Below are 13,323 nucleotides of genomic sequence, written 5' to 3' on the forward strand. Positions count from 1 at the left end.
TAAAGAAAGTTATATGCCTTCCTAATTTGCCAGAATCACTAGGATGTAAAATATAGAGATAGATACCAAACAGAAATGTTATGATTCTGTAGAGCCCAGTGGAAACACATGAGGATGAGAAACAAGGAGGACAAAAATTTGAGTCGCATCTCCCAAAAGTACACCCTCACCTCCCTGTGACCTCCCCAGCATCTCAAAAACATCTCCATTATTCATACTAGTAACTCCCATCTCTATTTATGCAAAAGCACCGAGTGTGTACACATGCACCTGTGTTCTTTGAAATGTAGGTAAGAGATGTGGAGTCTGTCGGATATTCTGTGGATGTGAGTTCAGGGATGTACTCAATTGTGTATGTCAGCAGTGGGCGTCAGTATGTAGGAATTCCTGTGATTCAGCTCCCTGAGGAGAGTCTTCCTCATTTCCCTGTAAACACAACCCGTTTTCCTGCTGACAAAGTCATGAACCCCCCCAGGGTGCTGTGCTACAGGATATAGATAGAAAACTGAGGCAGGCTGTGGCCCGCAGCCCAGTGCTGGGTGCAGGAGAGGGAGAGAGAATGGTGTGTTTGCTGCTGATTGTAGCAATACAGTGAAGCCTTCTTCTCCTCCTCCATCGTTCAGCCACTTCTCTCTCCATCACTTCTCTCACTGCATCCTCTCTATCGCTCCCCCACGCCACCAACCTCCATCTCTCCACCTCCCTTCATAGCTCTGTCTTTCTCTCCTTTTCTGCCAATGTGCATCATGGACTACTTTGTCAGGATTTTTTTTTTTCACTTTAGGACACATTGGGGAGCTATCACTTGCTGCAATACTGCCGACGGCTCACAGTTTCACACAAGCCACATTGATTTCTATGAGCATCGGGGAAATAGAAGCCTAATCTCTTTGAAAGCAGCTGTTTAAAATTCAGGACTTTTTAGTGCATTGTTGCTATACACACTGCTGCATTTGCTTACATGGATTACAGAGGAAATGGGGTGAAATAGGTATTTCTGGATTTAAAGACAAGTCATCAAATATTAGTAAGGTGAAAAGAAATCCCAAATAACCCTTTAAAACCTGGAGCAACATCACTTTTCTTGTGCTGCTTTCACAAGTATTTAAACCTTTGAACCCAGAGCACATTGGTGTGATGTATTTCAAAAACTCGAGGAAAAAAAACCAACAAGCAACTTGGACAGGAATGTTTCACAAACTGCAAAAAATAGTAGATTTACAAAATAATTTCAAACAGCAAGGTAAAAATGTCCAGGAAAAAACATCTAGAAAGTTAAAATACTTGTGAAAGGCATCCGAATGCAGCACAAGACAAACTTTCGTTTGAAGGGGTTAATGTAAAGGAATTAACTTATTGTAACGTGCACAAGTTCATTGTCAAAATAATCACAGCAATCAAAACAAAGTGTGGTCAAAAAAAAAATATGGTGATCCTTCTCTCTCCATTAACCCGTCACAGTTAAAGAGTAAATAGTCATATAGATTATGAATATCGCCACCCATATCCATGTGACCCAACTCTCCCAATAACTATAATCACTAAACTAATAAATAATAATATCCCAAAACACAATACCAAAATATGAACCATGCCAAATCTTATAAATTGTAAAAAATTCTCTCCTTTCTAAAATTAATTCATGGCTAATACATGGGGTATTGATTGAGGACTGACTGTGAGTGAGAAAATAAATTAATTTAAATGATTGTAGTATAACGCTGCAATATAACAAAATGTGAAAAAAGTGAAATGGTGTGAATAGTTTGTGGATGAACCGCAGCTGTCATGTAACACAGTATTAAAGTCTTACTCCATAGAGACTCACTTGGCTGTTGTCATGGTGCTGGTGGTTCCCACGGAGACCAGGAGCTCTGAACCGTGACCTCTTTGCCCTGCGCTCCTGGGACAGTATTGGCGTGGAACGACTTTCTCTACCTGAATCCTCTAGAGGGGAGGGGGAGGTAAGAGCATTTCTATCAGATCATCACTTTTCAGACACATCCTCAATCTGTGACGGCACTCTGTTATGTCAGCATGTTTGACTAAGCATGGGCGCTTACACAGGGCGTGTGTGAGACCTCAGCAGTGTGTGACATGAAGGGGACCCCAAACTTAAAAAAAAAAAAAAAAAAAAAAAATCCTGGCTAAGATCAAACTGACATTTTGTTACGACACAACTTGCAACTTGTTTTGCGTGTGTGTTGTTGAGTGTGTAGATGTGTATGTGAGTTGACTCAGCATTGTCTCAGCAGCTGAGACTCAAGCTACCTTCCTGCGGCTGTAATGTGAGCAGGCACACAGCATCCCTCATCAGTGCTGAGTGTCCTCGGCACTGCTCTGTCATCGCCTCTCTGATCAAAGAAAGATGGCTGAAAGCCGCTGGGCTGGAGGTTGACAAACACTTTAAAACGCCTCTTTCAACCTCTCTGCTACTTAGTCTGAACTTAACTGGCACCAAAAAATGCTGCCACAATTTGGCGTGTCAGAATAATTACATTATGGACTTGTGAAGGTTAGCAAAAATGATCCAAGGTCATATTCATATACTGCACTTGTGTTTAGATGCGTATTTGTTTTCATAAGAAAAACACAGGGGAAAATCGCGAGTTGTTTTCATTTAATTGGATGTGGTAAATGCATGTGAGTGTTAATGGTTCCTCTTTCCTAATCTGCCTGACTTTAAATTTGGAAAATTATTTAAAAAATAGACCTTACCAATTAGTAAGATTTCACAAGGCAATGTAAGAAAATAAGTCCAAATGAACTTGGTTTCAAAGCTGCACTCTACAGCTTCAGTGTGAAAACACTTTGGGTGTAAGCTGATTGAGAGAAAAGAGTCAATTAACGTGAAGGAGCCGATATACCAACTTTGTTTAACAATGGCAAAGAAAATAGCTAATGTAAAATAGCTAATATATTGTTACTTTGCACTTTGTTAACAGACGTCCTAACTATGAGAAACTGGACTGGCAACCTGTTAAGGAAGGCTCTATATCTCTGTGCATGAGTGCTTGAGCCTATTTTATTTATTGTAATGTTATGTTTTTACATTACTATTATTATCATTATTATTATGTAGCAAAATGGATTTCAAATGACAATGATATGGTTCATTTTACTTATTTGTGGGACAATAGTTTTGTGTCAGACAAGATGCAGGATATCTTTTTAGATTTTAATTGTGTAGCCATTCAACTCCTAGTCCCACTAACTAATCTGGTCCTCCTGAATGTAATAGAGCCTCCGTGCTCCGACTCTGACAAGTAACATTTTCATGATTGACTTTCCCCCCTTTAAAATAGCAAGCATTGATTATCCTTGAGTTATAAAGTGAACCAGTAGCTTAGTGAATTAAGTGAAATGAGTTAACTACAAAAATTCATTGCAGTCTATATACCAGTATCAGTTGGTTTAAGCAGTAACATTGAAGTATTCTAGCACTCTCTAGTGGTGATTAATGGTCCTACATATTAGTCAAAAGTCATCACAGTGGTAAAAAAGGTGACAGTCACTATAAACCAGAGTGTTATGCTGGGTTTCTTCAAGTTGTTTTCTGAAATATTCTAAAAGGCATAAAAACTCATTTCTCCTTCTCATTCACCTCAATTACTCTCTGGCAGAGTAATGTTACATTTTAATACAACAACAACGACAGCGACCCTTGCAAAAACTCTAATACTCATTTCAAGATGATCACCTTAAGAAACCAAGATAAGAGTAAAACAGCATCACCAATCATGCACTCACCTGCAAACATACTCCCATTTTGGCCATCCACAGGTGGCATCACAAGCTCATGTCTGTCTTCTGCCCTCTCTGCTGTCTCAGTGTCTCCTCCAGGTAACTCATTGACCTCTCTGTAGTCTGTCCCACACTGTCTTTCTCTTGTTTGGACATCAGAACAAAGCTGCTGCTCAGTCTCCATCTTTTCCTCAGTGCTTGTGTCAACACCTTCACAGCTCTCCCTCTGCACTTCCAAAACAACCTCCGTCACGTCTAGTCTCCTCTCTGTGGTTTTCTCCAGGTTATCAGCACAGGTGTTACCCAGGACTAATTTGGTGGGCTCACGCCACATCAGTGAGTTTTCTGTGTGCTGCTTCTCTGCTGTTTCACTCATTGTGTGACTCATTTCCTGGGTGTTTTCAGATTGGCAGTGGCTCACCTCATGTTCTTCAATTTGTAAAGATAAGGAGATTGGCATTGGACTGCCGGTATGACATCCCACTGGTATCTCTTTGTTCACGATGCCAGGTGGATGTTCAACTTCTTTGATTTCAGCTGTATTGACATTTTCTTCTTCCTGCTCAGACTTTGTATCCTCAGAATAACAATGGAAGCTTGTATCCATATTATCAAAGTTCAAGATCCCCTTCGAACTAAAGTTGTCATTGGTTCCCAAAAGTAGAAGTCCTTCCATTTCATTGGCTGATCCTTTCTCATTTGTTAGGGGTGCATGCGGATGTCTTGTCTTGTTAAAAGTTACTCCATCCTGCATTTCATGTCCTCTGTCTGACATCTGTGCTGCACCTGCCTGCATCATATTGTCTGAATCTACTAGTTGCTGAACCTTTTCCTCTGACTGGTGATAAAGTATGCCTCCATTTTTACCAATGACCTCTGCAGAGAAGCTGGATAGAGGTAGCTTCCATTTTTCTTGGCTGTCTGAAGTTAACATGTGGTCGAGCTTTCCTCCAGAGATATGCAAGCTCTCTGCACCTTTTTCTTCCTGTGCATCTGATGTGTCTTTATCTGGCTCTTCACTTATTTTAGGGCAAGAAGAATCTCTGCAACAAGCCACAGCAGGCTCTGCTTCATGGGTATTAGGGTGTTCAGTTGTGGGGAACAAAACCTTATCAGGATCCTTGTTGTCTGGATAAAAATTGTGGATGAAAAGTGGCCTGATTTCTTCAGTGGAGCTATGAAAGTAGAAGACAGGGTGTGCTAAATTTATAAATTATGCTTTTCACTCATGAAATTGCCAACAGAAGATTATTAATACATGTTAAACCTCAGACTTTTCTTTGCATTGCACAAACTTTTATATTAAAGAGAAAACATCAAGACAATGTTCTTGAGCTCTGAACATTTCTGAATCCATTAAATACTCTCAAGTATGTCATATACATACATTAACACACTTCACTATGATAACAACCATTAAATATGAACCCCTTATTCCTCAATACTTACTTTCTCCATACTTGGTGTTCACAGAGTCTCTTGGGTGTTTGGAGAGACAGGGTGTATCTGTCTCTTTGGAAGAAAGATGCTGCTGTCCCCTCATGCTGAGTGAATGACGGTGCCTGACCGGACAGGCGAGCAGGGGGTTCGGAGTACTTTCTGTGGGAATACATCTGTGAGCAGCGATAATAGGCTTCAGTATGAGACGTGTGCCTTTGGAGTGAGGAATCCCAGCAGGAGGAGAAACCGGAGGAGGCCTCAGATGACAGGGAGCAGGCTGATGTCTGCGAGTGCTGATAGCAGGCTAAGGTCTGAGAGCTCTGCGGCTGATTGGAGGCGTCATGGTAAGAAGTGGAGGAGGAGGACACCTGGGGCCTGAACCATGGTCTGAACCATAACAGTGGCAAAGGGATTACTTTTACTTTTCTGTTACACACACTGAGGATTATATTATAGCATCAGTATACAGTTATGCCTCATTCAAGACTTTTAACAGTCATAAACATTAAGTTTTGTCTCTTACAGAACAGCCCAAATCAATACAACCACAACTATGGGATGTCCTTTTGCCCTTGTTCACTTCAATTACTGTCACTGTAGGGCCTGGACACTTCTGCACCAATCTGCTCAGATAAATAACATAATGCTGACTACAGCAGAAAAGATATCCAATTAAATGGAAATTCTAACTAAGCATAAGTGCGTGTTTTCCCATCTGTGTGTGGCTTCTGCTTAATCTGGCATACCGATCTGTGTCTGTTCTCTCCTCCTGACTCATGCTCCAGCTGCTCTGAGCCCACAGCTCCCTCTGGCTGCCATTATACGTCTCTACTACAACATACACAGCAAGGGAGAAAACCACAAACTTTCAAAATAACTTATAACTACAAAAAAAACCTTGTATATAGCAGGTCAATGAGCAGCAAAAATGTATAGAAATCCCACATCATGTCTTGTTTTACACATAGATACAGCAAATAACCACTAACTGGCAAATTTTCTAAAAATAAAGAACTGAATTTTGTTTAAACCAGTCTTGATAATTAAAGCAAATGTTTGTTCTATCAAGCAATTCTGTATTTCACTGTAATTTATAAAGTAGGCATAGGCAAAAGGCTTAAAATTATTCTACAGCAGCACTCACGAATACAAGGCTCCCAGGCCTTCCTAACTTTTAAAAACTTTCCCACACTAAATGACCCAATATGGACATAGTTTGAGACACAGATTATGGTTGATAACTGTTACAACCAGAACTATCAGGCTTTACAAAAGCTTACAGAAAATTTAAAAAGAGAGCGGCTTGAATGTGTTAACACTTCTCACTTCTCACCACAGTGGTGGCAGGCAATAATTTTTTTAAAAAAGTTGATATGTATTGTCACAAAATGCATAAATTCAAGCACTTTCAATGACCTGTGTCTATTTATCTAATTCACGGATTTTCAAGGCCTTGATATATTTCCCCTCCAATCGAAACTTTAAAACTATAAAGATTTAAAGGACTGTAGGTTTACCCTGCAAAAATATTTTAAACTCATTCAAAGTTTTTTAAACTGGTTTTTAAAATGTCAATCAAAAACACAGAAAATATTAATGACAAAGAGGCTCATGTTAACAGAAGAAAAAGAAACGTTATGAAAATCAATTAAGCAAATTGCAAGAAACAGTTTCTTAGTAGCTTTATATGAAGTACCTGAATTTTTTAAAATATATATATATAATATGCTGTGAAAAGCTTAAATGAGATTTTCTGTGCTTGTGCCCTGACTGACTTTGCCTGTGATTGTAGGAGTAGTTGTTGCTGCGTCTGGCTGCATGTAGACTTTGGGCCCGCAAGACAGCCAGAATCTTCTGGGCCTCCAGGGACAGAGGTCCTGAGTACAACCTGCTGCTACACTGCTCCATCTCTTCCTTTTCAGAGTGCCTCCTACTCTTTCTCTCTACCCAAGGACATCTGAGTCGTCTAAACAGGGGGAAAAGGGAGAGTTAGGTCAGATACACAGACTTGGTTTAAACTGGCTTCTCAAAAAAACATCCAACAATCTGCAATAAACTGTTGACTTGGGCATTTTGCACACTAGACAATACCAAGTGTGCTGCTAAGCACATCAGAAACAGACTTTGATAATCATCAATGTAAACACATTCACAACTAAAACTCTATGAATATAACTTTTTACTTTATTTATCTAATGAAAAAGGGACATTTTAGCACATCAACACAAAATGCTATGGTTTCTTATTAGTTTTGTGTTAAAAGTATTGGCAATAAACACTCAAACAAATCCCGAACGTCATATAAGCAGCACTGCTCATATACAACAAAACTTTTTCCAAAGTTGATTGTTGTCCCAATGATGAAGACTCAAGGAATTGATGTCTGCCTCCTGCACAAACCAAGTAAAGGTGCAAATTTTCTGTAAGCTCACACTTGTGCACACAATATACCAGAGCAGGGCTACTAAATAAACCTCCTCCACTGACAGCACAGTCCTCTGATCAAGCTTTATAATACAAGTTGTCTCCCTCAGCAGAGAAAATGCACGTTGAGGTTGAGCTGAGCACTACTCATTCATTCTGGCGGGCTTCACTGCAGCGCTCTCTTGACGGCCATTTTGCCCTCCAGATCTTCCACTACTTTTTGCAGCAGCCGGGGATTTAAGTGGAAGTAGATGTACAATTCCCTCTCCTGCCTGAGGAGGGCATTGCGCTCCAGCTGAGAACGCTTGGCTTTAACCTCCCCCATGATTTCTTGCATTACATGCTGCAAACTCTGTAGCTGAGACTCAGCTTTCACAAGCTTCACTGTCAGCTCCTGTAGAGACAAAGAAAGAGGAATGAGACATCAAAAATAAAGAAATAAATAGCAACAAGCTAAGTGAGCATACATATGAATCAATCATAACTAGTTATAAAAAAAATAGCAAGAGAATTACTGAACTTACTTCAAATTGTTCTGCTGACATCTCAAATAACGGACATAATGTCAAAATATAAGGTACAACACAACACTGTTCCTGATACTAAAGCTTGTGTCATGCAGCAATACCTTTACCCCATTACTCACACAGTGTTTTTATATCCAGCGTGTCTATTAATTATTTAAATGAGATGTGTGATATGTGATATGAGAAAAGACATGCAGAAAACAAAACTGTGCTACCAGCTTCCCTCACCATCAGTGACTAGTACTTTAAAATTCCACTGACTCACATTAAGGATTGCTTCTGAATAGCACTCGGTATAGTTGACCAAGACGACTGTGCATGAAATCAAAGGAAATAAACCCACCTGTGCATTGGGACAGAGCAGCTCCTGGTCAGAGGTGGCCGTTGGACGTACCTGCGGCCCTAAGACCAGCTGCTGGAGCTCTGTGTACATCGCCCTGTGGAGCGCCTCACAGTCACCATTGAAACGAGCAGCTGTGTAGTACTGCTCACGGCCAGCGCCAGCCAAAGCGTCTCGGGTTGCCTGGAGGTTGCCTGCGAGGTCGCGAGCTGCATGGTCCAATGCTTCATATGTCCGGAAAGGCTCTGATCGACCATGGTCTGAGTCATGGTCTAGGATCTGGAGCAGCCTGAGGAAAGAGTTAAATTCACTGGGTTACATTTTCAAAGTGAGACAGTCTGCTTTTAAAGAAAGACAAAGAGTGTCACAGTGCTGCAGAGGAGGTGAGTGATGTGCACATCACTCACCTCCTCTGCAGTACTGTCTACTGTTATGGCATATATTCCATGTGGATGAATAAATAATGAACTGTGTTAAATTCTCATGATTCTGTTGCCCTACTTTTCACATGCCTTATCCGCAAAGACAAAAAGGATAAATGATTAGAATTCAATTAAATATTCTAGCATAAAAAGGTTGGAAATGTGCAATAGACATGCTCCTAAAAGGCTGACTAAAAAGAAAGTAAAAGCTCCATATTAGCATGTCACTGCCAGACCAATTTGCAAATGCAAGTTATTCTCAGGAGGCATTATCAATGGCCATACATCATAATGCCTGGATGCAATTGGATAGACCTACAACAAATCAGAGCAACGAAACGTGACAGCACTAAGCGACAGACAAATGTAAAGTGACTACAGCGTGCAGAGATGAATTGTGATGGTGTAGTATCAATATGTCTGTGAACGAGTATCGCCACTTTTACTATCAGAATTGGATAGTGAGTTCTTCAACAGAAAGTTCAAAATCAGCTGCAGCCATCTTGGTTGTTTCTGAAAAACAGTTGTGACTGGCCTGTCCCGAGCCAGGTCTGTTGAAAATCTGCTGACTGTGAGGGGGGCTAGATCCATCATGAGCTTGCAGATTTTTCTGGTTCCCAGGCTAGCTCCAAACAGTTTCAGCTCTAAAGCAGGTCTACAGTGCACACACCTTGAGTGTTCTTACCTGCTGAAGGCTACATCCTTGCAGCTGATGATGGGGTTGGGCCTGGGGTTGATAGCCAGGTCAGGGTGTGCCAGGGACTCAATCCTGAGGGCTGCTGCTTCACCTTCTTTTACCAGTCTGCTGTTCACTTCTCCCAGCTGTTGGAAACATGTCCTCCACCTCCTTTTCTCCATCTCCTGACCCAGGAGCACCAGGTCAAAGGATGCCTTCTGGCGGAGAAGGCAGTCTCGTACCTAGGAGGGAAATTTTTTATTTTACTATGGCTGTTGATTCTTGTTCCCTCATTGTCATACTTTAAGGTAGGGGCGGTTCCATGTCTTCAGGATGATTTCAAGGAGAAAATGAAGAATGTGTGATGGTAAACAAAACGTTTTCCATTGATGCATAATTGAGCTTCTTTACATCGTCAGCTAATTAATAAATTTGTTGCTATGTTATATCATGCAGAATGTTATCTGCTGAAGAATATTGTAATATTTTCATTACACGCAACAAAATTACATGGCTTTTTCAAAACTTTTAATAATTTTCATTATTCCATGAATTTTCCAGGCCTCAAAAATGTGATTGTGGATTTCCATGACTTTTCCATGACCATGTGAATCCTGTCATTACTTTTGTTGGTGATTTATTTCTAATTTAAACTAACAAGAGAAAAGATCGGACATTATTATGTTTGCAAGCACCCTGTATCTAATGTTTTAGAGCAAGTCAGTTGAATTCTTAGAAGCTCAATCAGAGCTGATTGATGGCTAACCCTAAACCCTTTCCCCTGCACTACACATGTTTTTACAGAAAAAATGAGGGTGCAAAGGGTAATATCTTCAACTTACTTGATCCTGTCTGGAAGTGTAGTAGTCTTGTCTGGCTAGTTGCAGAGCCAGGTCTCCCCTCACTATGGGCACATTAAGTAACCTGGCTGACTCTCTGAGGGCAGCAGGTACAGGTCCATTCATCAGAGCCTCCAGCTCAGCCTCCACTGCCTGCAGTTCCTTCCTGGACACAACCTCACGGACATGTAGTGAGGAGGACGTGGAAATGCTCTGTTGAGTGAACAGAGAGATATGAGGGAGAGCTTGAGGCAGGAAACCAAAACAGTCATAAACATACAATGTAAACTCTGACACTGTTTGCATGAGATAAAATACATATTTGTCTGCTTTACCTTAGTATGAGAAGACTTCTCAGAAAGCCAGTCCAGTCCAGCCTTAACGCTCTTCTCCTCTGCCATGGCCTGCATCAGTTGGTGTTGGGCCACAATATGAGACCACTGAAGTCTGGCCATCTCTGTCTTCCTGCGCTCCACCACTTGCTCCTCTCTCTCTCTTCCCTCACGCTCATTTTCTTTGTCCTCTCCATCTTCACAAGAACTCAGGTCAAGGACCTGGAAGCGCTCAGAGCAAGAAGTCTCAACAATGTCAGAGATGCCCTGGAAGAAATGCTTCTGAGTGAAGGCAGCCAGTGTTTTAGTGTTGCGCTCCTCCTGGTGAAGGTAGGGATCCAAGGGCAGCTGAGAGAGGAGGACAGGCTCTCCTTTTCCTTTTTGTTTGGCATCAGGCTGAACTGGGAGAAATGAAGCAAGTTTTTTCACCTCATCTGTTAGGTTTTGTAACAGAGCGTTGGTGTCAGCATTCTCAGCTCCAATGGAAGCACTGGCCTCCTTTAGCTTAAATGTAGCACTCTCCAGCTCTGCAGCAAGTCGTAGGTCAACATCTGCACGGGAGGTTGCTGCAACCTGCAATCTATTGTACCGCTGCTGCTTCAGCTCTTTCTCTTTATGCAGTGCCTGGAGCTCTGCCTGCAAGTCCTCAATGGTAACATCCCCTTCAGCTGCAAACGCAGACGATGACGATGAAGAGGGCCCTAAGATGTTTGCACTGCTCCCATCTGAAGGTCCAATGGTTTTAAGGACCTCACCCAAAGCTGCTTCGTCGAGGATTGGCTTGCCAGATTTCTGTAGCTCCTGATAAGCATTTGCCTCCTCCGTTGTGAGGACATTGCTTTGGTTGAGGGTGCGACAGACAAAGCGCAAGAAGTGAAGGTTCTCTGGGGCGCAGTCAAACAGCCAGTCGAAGTCAGAGGCCTTCAGTGATGATGCACCAGGATAACCTAGACGGCCCATGGCCTCCACAAACTGCCCACCGTCTAACATGATGGTTTAGCACTCTGTGCCCCGCTTGTTATTGTGCAAATCAGTCACACAGCAGCACAGTTTGCATTGTGGAGGATCAGGTAAAGATCAATACAAAGAGAGTGAGATTATATATAGAAAAGCATGATCATTCGTACAGGTAATTATGAGAGTTCTCCAAAGTTGTAAAACCACCCTCTATTAGTCATGATGATTTAAACCTCATGTAGTTCTCATAATGTTACACAGTAAGTCTGGTCAGGAGTAGGTAACAGGATGTCTGCCCCCCCCCCAAAATGACATCCCTTCAAGCACTGAACACTATTGTACATCTGTACTGTGCAAGTGACATGACAGGTCATGACAACCTGGTTGCCATTAAGGTAGAGGAGTATATGTCAACAGGCTAATTATGGAATGAAAAATACAAGCCACCAAGGACATCTGTTTTTTATGGATTAAACAAAAACAACAGCCTAGCCTGTCTAGGGTCAGCTATGGATGTGCTCCACGAGCTTCCTAGGACAACTATGTTTACTTGTGGTATTCACTCATTCATCGCAAATAAACCTGCACTAGTTTTTCTATTTTGCACCTTTCTGTTGGCTTCTTAAAAAATGTTCAATCTTACTTTTGGCTAGTTGTTATATTGTTGTTATATTTTTTGTTACTTTTTGTCTAGTCTAATCTTATCTAGTTTAAATTTGCAATATATTGTTTACCTTCTTTGCCGTTTTAGTCCTTGGTTATCGCATGTTTTGTATTTGCAGCCCTCTAACTTTGTATTTCAAGTGCACTGCAATTTCCCGAGTGTTATCTTAAGCAAAAAAAAAACATAATATTTTAAGTCATGGACAATCTGTGAGTTAAGTTTTTATGGATAAACTGGGCGCGGCTTGCTCAGCTTCTGGCACATTAAACGGTGTTCTGATAACATCATTTTAATCAGCATTAGTATTTAATTAACGTTAAGATATGGTAAACTGCCGTTTGAGAACAAGAATATACCAAATAACGTGATGTTACAATATTATAACCAAAACATATCTCATCTCCTCTCACAATATCCCTGTCAACGTGAATATAAATATCTACATACATAGAAATAACATAGAAAGCCAATCAAATATTATTATCATCACAAGCAACGTTTCGAGAAACGTCTCTGTTACTTAATCATAGTTTAGCTAAGGTTAACTTACGTCACGGTCGTATGTCATTTCTAACAATTGTCAGTGTTTTCGCAAATAAATGGTGGTGTGTTACTTGTAACTAAAACGTACTTAAGCCAAAAAATGGCAAATATTCGCTTCTGTCATTCGGCTAAAGTATCGTAATGTTGCGTTAAATAAGAAAACAGATGCGTCACAACAGTTAGCATCACAAAGTTAGCTCAACAGTTGGTGTGCGCTAGTTGCTAGAAAGTAGTTACCGCGACGCTGCTAACCACCATGGCTTTTGTCAGTTGTGTCGAAATATGTTATCTTACCAATAAAAGTTTAATTTGTTACACAGCTATCTCTCCAATACTTACAATTTTACTCAGAGACTCCGCTTTGTTAGCATCCCGTCCAAGCCGTTATCTGCTCGCGCCACACATCCAAACGGAC

The 13,323-nt window shown here is 41.1% G+C and overlaps 2 protein-coding genes across 5 annotated transcripts in view; both read right to left on the reverse strand.

The window, feature by feature from the left end:
- Positions 1 to 7,110, reverse strand: part of poln (polymerase (DNA directed) nu) — a 69,112-nt gene extending 62,002 nt beyond the window's left edge. The window contains exons 1-4 of the mRNA XM_042512714.1: positions 6,881 to 7,110; positions 5,194 to 5,571; positions 3,751 to 4,919; positions 1,829 to 1,947 (exon numbers count right to left, since the gene is read on the reverse strand). Of these exons, the coding sequence (XP_042368648.1) occupies positions 1,829 to 1,947; positions 3,751 to 4,919; positions 5,194 to 5,571; positions 6,881 to 7,092 (1,878 nt within the window). The 5' untranslated portion in view covers positions 7,093 to 7,110. The remainder of the gene's footprint in view (positions 1 to 1,828; positions 1,948 to 3,750; positions 4,920 to 5,193; positions 5,572 to 6,880) is intronic.
- A 281-nt stretch (positions 7,111 to 7,391) lies between these two features.
- On the reverse strand, positions 7,392 to 13,315 carry haus3 (HAUS augmin-like complex, subunit 3). Of its 4 annotated transcripts, none has more exons than XM_042512357.1 (6): positions 13,203 to 13,218; positions 10,748 to 11,758; positions 10,416 to 10,625; positions 9,583 to 9,815; positions 8,401 to 8,764; positions 7,392 to 8,002 (listed from the first exon to the last, which is right to left on the reverse strand). In XM_042512357.1, the coding sequence occupies exons 2-6, from the start codon at positions 11,732 to 11,734 to the stop codon at positions 7,775 to 7,777; spliced, it is 2,022 nt and encodes a 673-aa protein (XP_042368291.1). In that variant the 5' UTR covers positions 11,735 to 11,758; positions 13,203 to 13,218; the 3' UTR covers positions 7,392 to 7,774. The 4 variants fall into 4 exon arrangements, with proteins under 4 accessions (XP_042368291.1, XP_042368292.1, XP_042368294.1 ...); XM_042512358.1 differs by lacking the exon at positions 13,203 to 13,218 and adding an exon at positions 13,248 to 13,315 and having other exon boundaries at positions 7,393 to 8,002; XM_042512360.1 differs by having other exon boundaries at positions 7,394 to 8,002; positions 8,530 to 8,764.
- Between the last annotated feature and the right edge of the window lie 8 nt (positions 13,316 to 13,323).

Source organism: Plectropomus leopardus, chromosome 23 (assembly GCF_008729295.1).
Source record: "Plectropomus leopardus isolate mb chromosome 23, YSFRI_Pleo_2.0, whole genome shotgun sequence".
Lineage (NCBI taxonomy): Eukaryota > Metazoa > Chordata > Actinopteri > Perciformes > Serranidae > Plectropomus > Plectropomus leopardus.

Bases quoted from the DNA above. Each gene is read 5' to 3' on its own strand.
- haus3 (XM_042512357.1), bottom strand. From the start codon at position 11,734: ATGTTAGACGGTGGGCAGTTTGTGGAGGCCATGGGCCGTCTAGGTTAT. The intron at 9,816-10,415 runs GTAAGTTGAAGA...TTTCCCTCCTAG, and splicing joins ACACTTCCAGACAGGATCAA to GTACGAGACTGCCTTCTCCG. The intron at 8,765-9,582 runs GTAAGAACACTC...CTCTTTCCTCAG, and splicing joins AAGGATGTAGCCTTCAGCAG to GCTGCTCCAGATCCTAGACC.